At 44.1% G+C, this 16,577-nt stretch overlaps 1 protein-coding gene across 1 annotated transcript in view; it reads left to right on the forward strand.

The window, feature by feature from the left end:
• Positions 1-600: 600 nt before the first annotated feature.
• Positions 601-16,577, forward strand: part of BTNL8 (butyrophilin like 8) — a 47,979-nt gene continuing 32,002 nt past the window's right edge. Inside the window, exons 1-3 of the mRNA XM_077937546.1 lie at positions 601-897; positions 4,083-4,433; positions 9,517-9,792. Of these exons, the coding sequence (XP_077793672.1) occupies positions 849-897; positions 4,083-4,433; positions 9,517-9,792 (676 nt within the window). The 5' untranslated portion in view covers positions 601-848. The remainder of the gene's footprint in view (positions 898-4,082; positions 4,434-9,516; positions 9,793-16,577) is intronic.

The following is a 16,577-nucleotide window of genomic DNA, read 5'->3' on the forward strand; positions in this document are numbered from 1 at the left end:
TTATATAAGAATTTCTTAGTATATAGAGTTTCCTATGTTTTTGAATTTCTTTTTAATTTTAATTGCATTATGATTAGAGTGTGTTTATTTTGGTGGTTATCTGTGGAAATTTTCATTCTCATCTTGTTAAGTGGTGACTTTGTGAGTTTCTGTGTGCTTAAACAGACTAGTTTCCTCATGCCTGAACGCCCTGGTACCTTTCCCAATATATCAGATGTTTAACACTAAGGATCTGTTTTATTTTAGAAAGTTATTTTTATCTGGACTCATGATTACAGTCCTGGTCCTGAACTCCAGACAATGGAGGGGTAAGCAAAATGACCTCAGACTGTGCCAGGAAATGTCAAGTCACCTGCTGTAGGCTACTACTAATGGAGCATGGCCTGTTTACTTGGACACCAAACTATCCAGTGCTAACATGATGTTCTTTCAGGACTAGATCCCATGGCCATACATCCCTGCCTGCCAGACTGGACCTGAAAATTATTTCCTCATCTCACATTCCTGTTTCACCCACACAGGGCATCGTTTTGACTCAGGACAAAGTTCATCTCCAATCTTATCCACACTATTTCTATCTTTGCTTTCTTGATAAGAGATAGACATTTATGTCCTGCCTATAAATGCAGTGGTTCAAAGTCTAGAGTCCCTATACTTCTGGAACATTACAGCCGTGTCTCGATGGGGGAGAATCTCAGAACAGTGCAGTTTGCCCTCCGCTCATGCAGAGCCTCTCCATGGCTTCCGTACCTTCAGCATTAGGCCAGTTCTCCTCTTCTCTCTAATCCATCCGTCACCTCTCCTGTCATCTGTTTCCATGCTGTGAGGTCCATTCACAGAACACATCCATGGCTCTCATGCTCAGTTTGGTTCTGAGTCTCCTCAAGCTGGGATCAGGTAAGATTGATCTTTGTTTCCTCCTTATTAACTAATAGTTTGAGTTCTTTAGCTACGATGATTGCAGCATAATGGAACGAAGCCATCTTTGTTGTTTCTATTCCTTTGGCTTCTAGCCTCAGCCTGGGGAAGGATCAGGCACTGTGGAAACAATTATAGTAGCCCCCATAATGGAAACACGGGTGCTGAAGAGGTATCATGATTGTAGACGGGGACACAGCCAACGTGTTACGGTGAATACATTCCGTGTTGGTCCCAGATGGGCTAAGTGGTGTAGGCAGGGTTATTAGAGTACCAAGGTTGCTGACATAGATGTCCAGCTGGGAAGAGACACAGTTAGGATTTTTGGGGAAAAGACAATGTATCCAGCTAAAGACATGCTGAGTTAGAAATGTCTGTGGTACGAGACACGAGGGTGGAAGAAGGTGTACAGGTCTTGAGGTGGGAAATTAGCTGAAACCTGGCTTATTCTGGGAAGAAATCCACCCTTTCTCCTTCCACTTACTGTTAACACGGAGCCTAGTATATAGGATGTTGAGTAATTGAATAAAATTCACAGAGGAAGCTTGAGGTTGGAGTAGAATGCTGTTGGCTACATGGTCAGTACCCAGCCACAGAAGATTCAGTTGACTGTGTTCACTTTCTGTCTGTGAAGGTTCATCCTGCCACCTGTCCACCTATATCTTTTTTGCTAAATGAAGCTAAGAAAACAGAAATAAGGGCAATCAAAACATAGAGCGTATTTCCTTAAAATAAAAACCCATATGTGTTACTAACAGGAGACGCTCTCATTTCGGTTTGTTTTCATTTATGTTCTGATGAGCTTCTTTGTGTCCCTTCTGTTTCTGGGTGAGGCAGCAGAGCATCCTGGAAATAATCTTGGAGACAGAAACATTTTATTTTTTAAAACTCTTATTTCATCTGCTTGCGAGCTTTATGGTTCACAGCTTCCTTAAGTGTCGGTTTGCTTATGATGACATGAAGATAAGTTCACAGTCCTGATGGGGCTGTGGTGAGGACTGCATGAGCTTGTGCATGTGGACTGCACACAGCTGCACTGGTGCTTGGCATGTTGCAACAACAGCCAGTCTTGTTCCTTTCTTATTTTCAAGGGAAGGAAGTGGAAGGAGTGAAAGGAGATGTTATAGGCAAGAGAGATGACAGCAGCAAAGGCTGGCCGGAGAAGCAGAGGTACCCTGGAAAATGTTTCCTTGCCTCGAGAGCCCCACACAGCCCTGAAGGCAGCATCCATAGCAGCCCAGCTGGCACAGGCTGGGTCCCAAAACCTGACCTAAGACGAGGGCCTTCCTACCAGTGATTGTTGAGCAGGTGATTCTGCAAAACAAAGTGAGGGAGTGCAGAGAGTGAAGCCAGTGGAGGGGAAGCCATAGAGGTGCACTAATGAGCAGGTTGCTGCGGTGGCAACTGGGACCCAGTCCCACTGGGACCTTTGGAGGAATCTGCTCAGAGTCATTCCAACTTCTACTGTCTCCTTTCCCCACTGGGTGAGATGTGCCCTGGGACTGTTAAAATCTCAAACCTTCGAGCTGCCTTGTGCCAGGGTTAAGTAGGTTCCAAAGGTTGCAGGAAGCCCTCAGCAGAGAGGCAGAGGTCAGGCTCCAGGGGCGGAGCTGTCAGCAGGCAGGCAAGTGCCCATCCCATTCCAGGGGGACTCAGGGTTGGGTGGTGAGGAGCAGGGCCTCAACATCTGCTACACCAGGTCAGCAGCTGGTCAGACATCAGGCTGCAAAGTCACACCTCACTTAAATAATACTCTTAAAGATGCACGAGTGAAATACCTTTCAGCAAGATTTATAAAATGTAATTAACCAAAAAAAAATTAAGTGCCAGAATTAAAAATATCCACTTACCTAGAAATTCACACATGTAATCCACCTTGCCTCTGATGCACATGCAGACACCACACACAGGTAGATCCATATACCATAAGTGGATACTTGTGAATGAATCAAGAGACACTGCCAATCAAAGGGGTGGGTACTTAGTAGGTGAAGGGAGTGGGCCTCCATAGTTTGTGGTCTCTAAGAAGCAATGTAATCCTTACAGGGTAGTAAGAGTGATTTACACCAGGAAAATTATTCAAATGATTGTTAAACAGATGAGCAAGTACGAAAGGAAATGGGGCTCGCCGTTCACATGAGTAAGTTGTTTGTGGAGCCTGTTCTGTGTGACGGGCTCTGTGCTGAACAAGTGGGTACTATGCTGAGCAAGAAAATCAGGCCCTGTCCCCACAGAGCCAAGAGCTGTGCAGGGGGGGCACACAGAAAACATGTAATTGTCACACTTGAAGCAAGACAATGAAGAAAGTTTCAAAAGTGAGGTGAGGACATACGTGTACTAAGAATTTTTTTTACAAAAATGAAGGCAAGATATGTTGACTAAGCACTAGATGAAGCACCATTCAGTGCTAAAGTAAAAAGGAAAAAATTACTACACAAGTGCAAAAGGTACATGCTACAGAAAATGTAAGTCACACATGAATGTGCCAAAGAACAAATTTACAGAAAATAAATGGCAAAATCTTGTTGCAGTGCCATAGCATGTCTTTCAGAACTTGGCAGAACAAGTAGATTTCCAAAAAAACTAAGGAAGTACAAATAATTGTGTGCGCCATGGGCAGAAATGAAATATTCCATAGTAGCCATAAAACATTGGTGTAATATTGTGTTTGAAGGAAACCTTAACAAATTGCCCCAAATTGGAGACTTTATGGCCCACACTCTTCTCTAGGTCAATAGAAAGACGTCAACTTTGGTTTTTAGCAAGGAAGATGGAAAAGGGGATGTTTGGGTTTTTTTTTTTTTTTTTTAATTGAAGCAAATGGGCAGATGGGAGATTATGTGACAATAGAATCTCCTGGAATCAAAGGTTCTACTTTCAGAAAGAGACTTTTTCCTCGGGATAACATGGTTTTCTCATCTTGAAAATAAAAATGTTAATAATTCACATTTCTGCAGGCGTTCCTCAAGACCGAATGAGGTGCCTGACGTGGACATGGTTTGTCAAATGTAAGGAGATATACAAATGCGAGTCACTGGCTTTAGAAATAGGATTGTGATGAATGTTTCTCCCTGATGCACATCTCCAGTCCAGCCCAGTGGAGCCCTGAGTAGGTCACACTATAAAGGGTTTTGATTGTTTATCTTTTGTATTTCTTCCCACAGGGCAGTGGCAGGTGTTTGGGCCAAACAAGGCTGTCCAGGCTTTGGTGGGGGAGGACGCTGCGTTCTCCTGTTTCCTGTCGCCTAAGACCAACGCAGAGGCCATGGAAGTGCGGTTCTTCAGGGGCCAGCGCTTTAGCGTGGTCCACCTCTACAGGGATGGGAAGGACCAGCCATTTATGCAGATGCCACAGTATCAAGGCAGGACAAAATTGGTGAAGGATTCTATTGCAGGGGGGCGCCTCTCTCTGAGGCTGGAAAACATTACTGTGTTGGATGCCGGCCTCTACGGGTGCTGGATTGGCTCCCAGTCTTCTTACTACCAGGAGGCCACCTGGGAGCTGCAGGTGTCAGGTCAGTTTCATTTCCCAGAACTTCGCTGTCCCAGAGAACCATCCTGGGCTTGGCGAGTGGTTTGTTCAATAAGGAAATTTTAAAATTTCAGGTCATTTAGTCAGAAGGCGGCACTCTATACTGCAAGTTCCTTCTGTCTTATGTGTATAGTTCTATGTATTTTATCACACGTTTAAAGTCATGTAACCACCATCACATCAAGGTACAGAACTACCCCACCATCACAAAGATCTCCCTCTGCCACCCCGTTATGGTCACACCCACCCCTTCTCAGCCCCTGGCTGGGGTTTTCCATCTCTCTGATGTTGTGATTTCAAGAATGTTACATACACAGCTTCACACCACAGGTGACCTTTTGAGACTGACTTTTTAAATTCAGCATAATGCTCTTGCGATCTATCCAAATTATTACTTATATCAATACTTTCTTTCTTTTTTTCCCCACTGTCAAAACGTAGTTTTCCTTATGAAAATTTACTTTTAAATTAACAAATAAAAATTCCTGCTCCCTTGTCCTACAGATTTTTTGTTTATCTGATACAGCAGGGAGCGAATGTCAGCTCCAGGAAGCTGTGACTTCCCCTGACAATTAATCACTGAATGCTCGGCGTTAACTTGACCATACTTCCATAGTCACACCCTTCACAGTGAAATTTATTTGATGGGGCAGGGTGCAGTGGCTCAGGCCTGTAATCTCAACACTTTGAGAGGCTGAGGCAGGAGGATTGCTTGAGTCTAGGAGCTCGAGACCAGCCTGGGCATATGGCAAGACCTCATCTCTATTAAAAAAAAAAAAAAAAAGAAGAACAAAAAGAAGGAAAAAAAAGAAATTGGTTGTTTACAGTTGTGCGTTGAGTTGTGAAGAATCTGTCTCCTGATTACAAACCTGTCAGTGGGGCTGCTCTGATGCGAGTGGATTATCAGAACTTATGAATAGCAGTGTCACTAAAATTGGTATACAACTCCCCACTGCTAAATTTGACTAACTTAAAAAAATTAGAAAAATCCACTATGAGTGATATTTCAGGCCTGACCATGGGCAATTTTCAAAAGCGTTTCCTGGAAGGCCTCCTCCTCATAGCGGACTTGGAGTACAGCCAATGCTTTGCAATCTGAGGAGAGTTTCAGGTGAGCCCTCAGGCCCCTCCAAGCTGTCCTGGTCTTTACATATTTGCATTTCTAGCCCAAGCATTTTAATTCTCAGGATTTCAGGCCTTGGGCAGGACTTTCAAGTGCCTTGTATCAAGGAGGAGAATGTGGGGTCCTAACGGGAAAAGGAGTCAGGCTGGTGGGACCAGGTGAAAGCAAAAAAAAAAACAAAAAAACAAAACAAAACAAAAAAGGAAATAAACTATAAACATGCCTTTCTTCATGTCTAGAAAATTTAAACAAAAGAGACAGCAGAGAAGCTACAGGTCTGCCTTTCTTTGTCGTCCTGGACATACAGTCCAGGATATATGGCCCAGAACATTTGGCCTTTCTGCCCAGATAACATACATAACTCACAGACTTCCTGCCTATCACCAAACACCTCAATTTATCAAACATCCCAGCTGACAAAAGAATATAAGTTAGGCTCCTCGCCACCTTGGCGTTATCAATCAGCCCAAGTTCCATTCTATAAAATCTCCAACGAGCCTTTTTTTTCTTGCTAACTTGCCCACTGCCTTCCTTGCAACGTATTTTCCCACTTTCTCTAATAAATCTGCCTTTCTCTACCGGCAACCAGCTTGGTAAATCCTTTTACTCCCAGCCGCTGGCTGTCATTCCTCCGTGACAGAAAAGGCAAACTCCAAGACACTTTACTCTGTCTTAGTATCCAGTATCTTACACCCTAATTCCTCCGCCCTACACCCCCTTCCTGAGCTCCGGATTCATAGAGCTGCGAAGCCTTTTGTTCAGCCCTCCGTCAATAGTGAGTCAGCCCCACACGTGCGATGATCCATCTGCCCCTCAACTGGAATATTCCATTTCATGGGGGAGGATGAAACAGGGAGGAGTTGGCATCTTCCTCGGTTTAGCTCTTGCTTGTACTTTTGTAGCAACTGATCAGAGGCTTCACTATTATTTTAATTTGGATCATCGTTCCTTTGGTCTGTTACTCCTACACCTGGCGGCTCAGCTCTCTCTCTACTTTAGTAGCTGAGCTCCTGAAAAGTTTCTCATCAGAAGCAGTTCTGTCTTACTTCATCATAACTGGTGCCTAGGAATAGCGACGCATATACAGTAGTTGCTAAAAAATGGCAAATGAAAAAAAGGCCTTGGGAAGGCTTTTGCCAAAGGTCGTGGTTTCAGTGTTTGTGTGTGTAAGAGAGAATGGGTGGGGGGTGGACTGACGGTTTCAGTGTTTGTGTGTGTGAGAGAGAATGGGCGGGAGGTGGACTGACGGTTTCAGTGTTTGTGTGTGTGAGAGAGAATGGGTAGGGGTGGACTGACGGTTTCAGTGTTTGTGTGTGTGAGAAAGAATGGGTGGGGGGTGGACTGACAGTTTCAGTGTGTGTGTGTGAGAGAGAATGGGTGGGGGGTGGACTGACGGTTTCAGTGTTTGTGTGTGTAAGAGAATGGGTGGGGGGTGGACTGACGGTTTCAGTGTGTGTGTGTGAGAGAGAATGGGTGGGGGGTGGACTGACGGTTTCAGTGTTTGTGTGTGTAAGAGAGAATGGGTGGGGGTTGGATTGACGGTTTCAGTGTTTGTGTGTGTGAGAGAGAACAGGTGGGGGGTGGACTGACGGTTTCAGTGTGTGTGTGTGAGAGAGAATGGGTAGGGGGTGGACTGACGGTTTCAGTGTTTGTGTGTGTGAGAGAGAACAGGTGGGGGGTGGACTGACGGTTTCAGTGTGTGTGTGTGAGAGAGAATGGGTGGGGGGTGGACTGACGGTTTCAGTGTGTGTGTGTGAGAGAGAATGGGTGGGGGGTGGACTGACGGTTTCAGTGTGTGTGTGAGAGAGAATGGGCGGGAGGTGGACTGATGGTTTCAGTGTTTGTGTGAGTAAGAGAGAATGGGTGGGGGGTGGACTGACGGTTTCAGTGTGTGTGTGAGAGAGAATGGGCGGGAGGTGGACTGATGGTTTCAGTGTTTGTGTGTGTAAGAGAGAATGGGTGGGGGGTGGATTGACGGTTTCAGTGTTTGTGTGTGTAAGAGAGAATGGGTGGGGGGTGGATTGACGGTTTCAGTGTTTGTGTGTGTGAGAGAGAATGGGTGGGGGGTGGATTGACGGTTTCAGTGTTTGTGTGTGTGAGAGAGAACAGGTGGGGGGTGGACTGACGGTTTCAGTGTGTGTGTGTGAGAGAGAATGGGTGGTCGCGGTTTCAGTGTGTGTGTGTGTGTGAAAGAGAATGGGTGGGGGGTGGACTGACGGTTTCAGAGAGAGAATGGGTGGGGGGTGGACTGACGGTTTCAGTGTGTGTGTAAGAGAGAATGGGCAGGAGGTGGACTGATGGTTTCAGTGTTTGTGTGTGTGAGAGAGAATGAGTGGTCGTGGTTTCAGTGTGTGTGTGTGTGAGAGAGAATGGGTGGGGGGTGGACTGACAGTTTCAGAGAGAGAATGGGTGGGAGGTGGACTGACGGTTTCAGTGTGTGTGTAAGAGAGAATGGGCGGGAGGTGGACTGACGGTTTCAGTGTTTGTGTGTGTGAGAGAGAATGGGTGGGGGGTGGACTGACGGTTTCAGGGAGAGAATGGGTGGGGGGTGGACTGATGGTTTCAGGGAGAGAATGGGTGGGGGGTGGACTGATGGTTTCAGTGTGTGTGTGTGTGAGAGAGAATGGGTGGTCGCGGTTTCAGTGTTTGTGTGTGTAAGAGAGAATGGGTGGAGGTGGACTGACGGTTTCAGTGTGTGTGTGTGTAAGAGAGAATGGGTGGGGGGTGGACTGACGGTTTCAGTGTTTGTGTGTGTGAGAGAGAATGGGTGGGGGGTGGACTGACGGTTTCAGTGTTTGTGTGTGTGAGAGACAATGGGTGGGGGGTGGACTGACGGTTTTAGTGTTTGTGTGTGTGAGAGAGAATGGGCGGGGGGTGGACTGACGGTTTCAGTGTTTGTGTGTGTGAGAGAGAATGGGTGGGGGTGGACTGACAGTTTCAGTGTGTGTGTGTGAGAGAGAATGGGTGGGGGTGGACTGACGGTTTCAGTGTGTGTGTGTGAGAGAGAATGGGCGGGGGGTGGACTGACGGTTTCAGTGTTTGTGTGTGTGAGAGAGAATGGGTGGGGGTGGACTGACGGTTTCATTGTGTGTGTGTGAGAGAGAATGGGTGGGGGTGGACTGACGGTTTCAGTGTGTGTGTGTGAGAGAGAATGAGTGGGGGTGGACTGACGGTTTCAGTGTGTGTGTGAGAGAGAGAATGGGTGGGGGGTGGACTGACGGTTTCAGTGTGTGTGTGTGTAAGAGAGAATGGGTGGGGGTGGACTGACGGTTTCAGTGTGTGTGAGAGAGAATGGGTGGGGGGTGGACTGACGGTTTCAGTGTGTGTGTAAGAGAGAATGGGCGGGGGGTGGTTGCAGTTTCAGTGTGTGTGTGAGAGAGAACGGGTGGGGGTGGACTGACGGTTTCAGTGTGTGTGAGAGAGAATGGGTGGGGGTGGACTGACGGTTTCAGTGTGTGTGTGTAAGAGAGAATGGGTGGGGGGTGGACTGACGGTTTCAGTGTGTGTGTGTAAGAGAGAATGGGTGGGGGTGGACTGACGGTTTCAGTGTTTGTGTGTGAGAGAGAATGGGTGGGGGGTGGACTGACGGTTTCAGTGTGTGTGTAAGAGAGAATGGGCGGGGGGTGGTCGCGGTTTCAGTGTGTGTGTGTGTGAGAGAGAATGGGTGGAGGTGGACTGACGGTTTCAGTGTGTGTGTGTGTAAGAGAGAATGGGTGGGGGTGGACTGACGGTTTCAGTGTTTGTGTGTGAGAGAGAATGGGTGGGGGGTGGACTGATGGTTTCAGTGTGTGTGTAAGAGAGAATGGGCGGGGGGTGGTCGCGGTTTCAGTGTGTGTGTGTGAGAGAGAGAATGGGTGGGGGGTGGACTGATGCACTTGACTCAGAATTGCTGTGGCTCTGGGATATGATCTTTGCTTTAAGCTCTTCCCTGTTTTCTCCCCAGCACTGGGCTCAGTTCCTCTCATTTCCATTGTGGGATATGTTGACAGAGGCATCCAACTACTCTGTCGGTCCTCGGGCTGGTTCCCCCGGCCCATGGCGAAGTGGAAAGGTCCACGAGGACAGGATTTGTCCGCAGACTCCAGGACAAACATGAACATGCATGGCCTGTTTGATGTGGAGCTCTCCCTGACCGTCCAAGAGAACGCTGGGAGCGTATCCTGTTCCATGCAGCATGCTCATCTGAGCCAAGAGGTGGAATCCAGGGTACAGATAGGAGGTGAGTAGGGAGGGGAGGAGAAGAGGAGGAGGAGTGGATGCTTGAGTAACTCAGAGTGAGGACAGGAGCCTCTATCTTGGCATTGTTGTTTTATCTTTCTCAGTTTTAATGATTTGTTTTAAACGTTTAAAATCAATGAGATGTAAAAATAAAGTTATAAACATTTGGTTAGGTGGAAATAGAATTGTTTACAATTCCAGAGGAGTAGAATTAAGTATTTCCTTCCCCTATGATGTATCCCTGTGATGGTTAATTTTTTGTGTCCACTTGACTGGGTCATGATTTGCTCAGATTTGGTTAAGTATGAGTCAGGATGTTTCTGTGAGGGTGTTTACACATAAGATTCACATTTAAATTGGTAAACTGAGTAAAGAAAATTACCATCCATAATGCAGGTGGGCTTACCCAATCAGTTGAAGACCTGAATAGAACAAAAGGTTGACCCTTCCCTAAGTGAGAGAATGATGTTGCATGAGAGCCTTGAAACTGGGACACTGGCTCTTCCTGGCCTCAGAGCAGGCTGCTGGCCTTCAGACTCAAACTGAACCACTGGCTCTTTCTGTGTCTTGAGCCTGCGAACTTTTGGACAGAACTGACACCATTGGCTCTTCTGGTTCTCAGGTCTTCTGGTTTAAACTTAAACTAACCATTGGTTCTCCTGGGTCTCCAGATTGCTGACTCACCCATGAGTTGGGAACTAAAAGAGCTTCCATGATGTATGCGAGCCAATTCTTTATACTAAATCTCTCCATCTCTCCTCTTCCTTTCTCTCTTTATCTCCATCTTTCTCTCAAATATACAGAAACAACAGGACGTATACATACATATGTATGTATACATCCTAGTGGTTCTGTTACTCTGGAGAACTCTCGCTAATACAAATTTGGTACTAAGAGTATTTCTAGAGAAAAAGAATTTTAGGGATGACTTTTCAGTCATCCCTAAAATTCTAAAATTCTCTGAGCTGGGATTACTGTGCACACCTGTAGTCCCAGCTACTCAGGAGGCTGAGGTGGGAGGATCACTTGAGCCTAGGAGTTTGAGGCCAGCTTAGGCAACATAGCAAGACCTCGTCTTCAAACAAACAAAACAAAAAGCACTGAAAGTCCATGTTGTGATCTAGCAATACAGATATGCAAAATATCACTATTTGCGACCTGTTGACTGGTGTAACCATGGGTTGACTGGTGTATCATATTTTCAAACGTGTTTGTCGACCTAGTGAATAAGATGAGATTGGCTGGTTGCTCCTATTCTTGCTAGAGAAAGTGAGGAAAGTGACGAAAGAAAATATGAGCAGAGGAATTTGAATTCTGAGTTTCTTGGTGTTGCATAAATAACATGAAAGCTTCCATGAGTGCCCTGAAAGAGACCCTTATTTTCTGTAGCCACCGGGCTAAGACGGCTGAAAACCAAATTCAGAACTCATCTGGTGACTGGCTGAATGACAGTGGAAATCCAAACTTGTTCCTCAGAATATCTGTCAATGTGAGGGGGCATTGACTGGGAAGAAATGAGATTCAGAAAGTTGAAATGGGGATGTATGGGAAGACTGATGGAGCTGGGGACAGTGAACCCTAAATGCTGATGAGTCTGCCAGTGAAAGCAGTCTCAGTCTCTCTGCGTCAATTGGAAACAGCCTCTCCACCTTCATCTCAGGGGATCAACCCTGCATTGCCCAAAGAAACTGTAATGGCCTCTCTCCTGAGGCAGCTGCCACGCAAGACAATGCTGATTCTACTCAGGACCCACCCCTACCATCCCTCTTTGCTTCTAGACCTGTACCTAGGCTCAAGTTTCAACAGGACCCTAAAGTTGGAAAAAATGCATGATGCATTAGAAAGTGAACCACACTCCAAAAGAGCTAGTTGATTATTCTAATCTATACAGACCAGAAATCCAGAGAATCCATGTCAAATGATATTTAGGGTGTAAGGTGGCGGTACAAGGACATAAGGTTGGCTCAAACCACATGTAATGGCCTCACTAATCAGAGATTCTGCATTTAATGTTGCAGCTCAGAATGTAAGAAAGGCTCTGTAGTTTGGTTGGCGGAAGCATGGATCAAAATGTGGCCCACAGAGAGTAACAGACAGGCATGCTGTTAGGAGCCTTTGCCAGGCCCCATAAGTGAATCATGGCACAGGCCCTCAGGATTTAGGAGCAGAGCCCTGCCATTCTCTATGAATAACTACTATTCTTTTGAAAAATACATCTTGGGCTAGACCTTAGGAGAGACTGAACACTTAATCATGGGCCATCAAGTTGCAATGTGACTTGAATCAGTAAGAATGTAAAATATTTGAACTACAAATTACCAAACCCAATTTAATAGATATTCTTAGAAGGCTGCACCCACAGCAAAGCGTTGGAAGCACACATAGAACATAAATTAATTCTCCTCAGGCTCAAGCACATAAAATCGTTTGCAGAAACTCTGAAGAAAATGGTATTGCGATATGGTTTTAGCGTTGTGTCTTCTCCAAAATTCATGTTGAAACTAAATCCCCAATGCAGCACTGTTAAGAGGTGGGCTTTTTAGGAGGTGATTAAGTCCTGAGGACTATGCCCATATGAATGGGTTAGTGCCTTATAAAAGGGTTTGAGGGGGTGAACTTACCCTTTCGCCCCTTCTGCCATGTGAGGACACAGCGTTCATTGCCTTCAGAGGACACGGCACCAAGGTGACATCTTGAAACAGAGGGCAGAGTCCTCATCAGATGCCAAATCTATTGATACTAGACCTTGGCCTTCTCAGCCTCCAGAACGATGAGAAATACATTTCTATTGTTTATAAATGAGCCAGTCTGTAGTATTTTGTTATAGCAGCGCAAATAGACAAAGACTGGTATGATTCACACGATGATTTCTAATCACAATATAATTAAATTCATTGAGAAAAAGAAAATTTAATATTCATATATGTTTGAAACTTTAAAAACATACTTCAAAAATAACTAAGTGGTCACTGAAAAAGTCATAATGATAATTAAAAGTGTCTTATGACTGAATGATAATGAAACTATACATACAAACTATCATACAACTAAACCTTCTAAGAAGTGACATGATTAGGATGGTGAAAGGAGTTTTCAGTTCTCAAACTCCCATAGAAACTCTAATTTTAACAACTACCATGAACAAAGGTATTTTTGTAGGAGTCTAGGAAGCCACTTGAGAGGCTCCAGCTGGTTGATCAGGCAAAAAAGCCAAGAGCAGATGCGTGAAGGAAGGTAAGAACTGCTTCATGCTACCTGCCTCACTGCTCTTCCAAAGTTCAGTGCCAAGAGAGACTCCCTCAGCCCACAATTTTTGCCATGGGGAAAGTGAGAGCAAAGCGAATGTCCAGATTCCCCAGGCATGTGGGATGCTGCCCAGGAAACCCATTTCTGTCTCACTTAATGCAGAACACTGAGGGGACCAGTGTGGCTGAATCACCTGGGGGCAGCTAGGAGCAGGGAAAGAGGAGGGGCTTACGGCAGCCAGTGCGTGGACCTGAACAACAAGCCGCAGAACCTACTGGCCAGCTCCTGCACTCTACTAGGGGCGACCTCACAGTCTGCTGACTACCCAACCAGCTGATACATGCCCCCAGCCCTCCACACACCACCCCCTGTGGCTGGAACCTCTTGGTCCATCACAGTCGGGCACGTGCTTCCCTGCAGCCAGGGTGCCTGAGCCTAGCAGATGTGCATACAAACTTCTGCAGTCAGAACACAGATAGCAATCAGCTTGACTCTCCTGGATTGAGAGAAGGTGCACAATCTTGAGTATTTTAGGGAATTGCCCTAGAGATAAATAAATGGAAGGCTCTCAGCAGCTAGTCTGCTTTGCAGGACTGAGAAAAGAAAATCCCAAGACTCCCTCTCACCAAGAAGGAACAAGAGGAGTAAAGCAGGTACATCCGTAAAAAAGATTTAAGAGACTTCCGGAGTATCCAGCCAGGCTGACTGGTCAAGGTCTTTGTCTACCAAAGTCTGCTGTACAGACTGGAGGAGGAGGAGTGATAGAAAGACCAAATACACTGTCAAACAGAATTCAACAGCACATTAAAAGATTCATTTACCATGATTAAGTGAGCTTTATCCTTGGAACACAAGGATGGTTCAACATATGCAAATCAATAAATATTACACTAACGAATGAAAGACAAAAACAACATAATCATCTCAATAGATGCAGAAAAAGCATTTGACGTCATTCAACACCCTTTCATGACAAAACCAACTTTCGACAAATTAGGTATAGAAGGAATGTAGCTCAACACAATAAAGGCCATGTGTAACATGCCCACAGAGCATATGCCCAGAGGTTGTCTTAGTCCACTTTATGCTGCTGTAACAGAACACCTGAGATTGGGTAATTGATAATGAACAGAGGTTTATTTGGCTCATGGTCCTGGAGGCTGGGAAGTCTAAGACCAAGGGATCACATCCTGTGAGGGCCTTCTAGCTGTGTAATTCCGTGGAGGAAGGTAGAATCCTGTGAGGGCCTTCTAGCTGTGTAATTCCGTGGAGGAAGGTAGAAGGGCAAGAGAGTAAGAAAGAGGAAGGAAGCTGCTTCTGCAAAAACGGCATTAATCCACTCATGAGGGCAGGATCCTCAGGATCCCCATGGCCTCATCACCTCTTAGGGGTCCCACCTGTCCACATTATCACATTGGGGATTCAGTTTTCAACACATAAACTTTGGGATACATTGAAACCATAGTGATGAAAAATTTTTAAACAATAGCGAAATCTATGGAATGCAGCAAAAGCAGCTCTAAAAGTGTATAGCTATCAATATCTACATTAAGAAAAAAGAAAGATCTCAAATGAACACCATAAGTTTATACCTCAAGAAATTAGAAAAAGAAAAAACTAAGCCAAAATTTAGCAGAAGGAAGGAAAAAATAATAATTAGAGCAGAAATAAATGAAATAGAAAAACAATAAAAAGATCAATAAAACTAAATGTTGTTTGTTTGAAAAGATAAATAATATTGACAAGCCTTTACCTAGATTAACCAAGAAAAAAAGAGCTGACTCAAATAAATAGAATTATAAATAAAAGATGATACATTACAACTGGTACCACAGAAACAAATATGAAATGTCATGAGACAATCCTAGTTCTCCCTCATCTATAGGGGTTACATTCCGAGATCCCCAGTGAATGCCACAAACCACAGATAGTACCAAACCCTACATATGCTATTTTTCGTGTCTCAAATGGAACAGAGCAGGATGATAGAGATTTATTTCATCATGCTACTCAGAATGGTGTGCAATTTAAAACTTACAAATTGTTTATTTCTGAAATTTTTCATTTAATATTTTTGGGCCACAATTGATCATGAGTAACTAAAATAATGAAAAGTGAAACCAAAGACAAGGTTAGACTATAGCACTATGAAAAATTATAGGCCAACAAACTGGATAATCTAGCAGAAATGGATACATTCCTAGAAACATACAACCTATAAAAACTGCTTCAGAATTAAAAAAAAAAATACCAGACCAGGAATGAGTTAGAAATACAACTGATAGTCAAAATCTTCCCAAGAAATAAAATTCCATGACAAGATGGCTCTGTTGGTGAATTCTACAAAATATTTAAAGAAAAATTAATGCCAATACTTCTCAAATGCTTGCAAAAAATTAAAGATGTGGAAATAATTCCAAACTCATTTTATGAGGCCACAATTACTCTGATACAAAAACCATATAAAAACACCACAAAAAAAGAAGAAAATTACAAGCCAATATCCCTGATAAACATAGATGCAAACATTTCCAACAAATATTAGCCAATCAAATTCATGATAAAAAGAATCATTACAAAGTACATTAAAAGAAACATTAAAAGAATCCCCATGATCAAATGGGATTTATCCCTGGGATGCAAGAATGTTTCAACACATGCAAATAAATACATATAATATATGATATTAACAGAATGAAGAGCAAATAACGTATAATTATGTTAACAAATGCAGAGAAAGCATTTGACAATATTCATCATCTTTTCATAATAAAAGCCAACAGATTAGGTAACAAAAGAATGTACCTCAACATAATAAAGATCATGTATGTGTCCGCAAAAAGAGTCAAACTCTATGAAACATTTAAAGAGGTTTATTCTAGGCCAAATGTGAGTGACCAAGGCCCAAGGCATAGTCTCAAGATGTCCTGAGAAAATGTGCCCAAGGTGGTTGAGTTATAGCTTGATTTTATGTTTTAAGGAGACAGAAATTACAGACAGACATCAATCAATATATGTAAGGTATATACACTGGTTTGGTCTGGAAAGGCAAGACAACTTCAAGTGGGGGCTTCCAAGTAATAGGTAGATTAGAAGATTTTCTGGTTGGCAAATGGTTGTGAGTTAAGTTATTATCTAAAAGACCTGGAATCGTAGAAAAGAGTGTCTGGATTAGGATGGGGGTTGTGGAGACCAAGGTTCGTACATGTAGATGAAGTCTCATAGGTGGCCACTCTTAGAGGCAATAGATGGCAAATGTTTCATATTCAGATCTTTAAAAATTGCTAGACTCTCAGCTAATCAGTCTCTTCAGGATCAGACAAAGACCTGGAAAGGGAAATTTGTATTCTGTAGAGAATTTACATTTCACCCACCAGAGGCAGCTTTGCCGGGCTATTTCAAAATATGTCAAAGAAATATGCTTTGGGGTAAAATATTTTAATTTCTTTCAGGGCCTGCTATCTGTCATGTGATGCTATATCACAGGTTGGGATTTGGTATTTTATTGCTACAAAGAGTCTGTTTCGTCAGCCTTAAGAC

The sequence above is a fragment of the Macaca mulatta genome, chromosome 6 (genome assembly GCF_049350105.2).
Source record: "Macaca mulatta isolate MMU2019108-1 chromosome 6, T2T-MMU8v2.0, whole genome shotgun sequence".
In the NCBI taxonomy this organism is placed as follows: Eukaryota; Metazoa; Chordata; class Mammalia; order Primates; family Cercopithecidae; genus Macaca; species Macaca mulatta.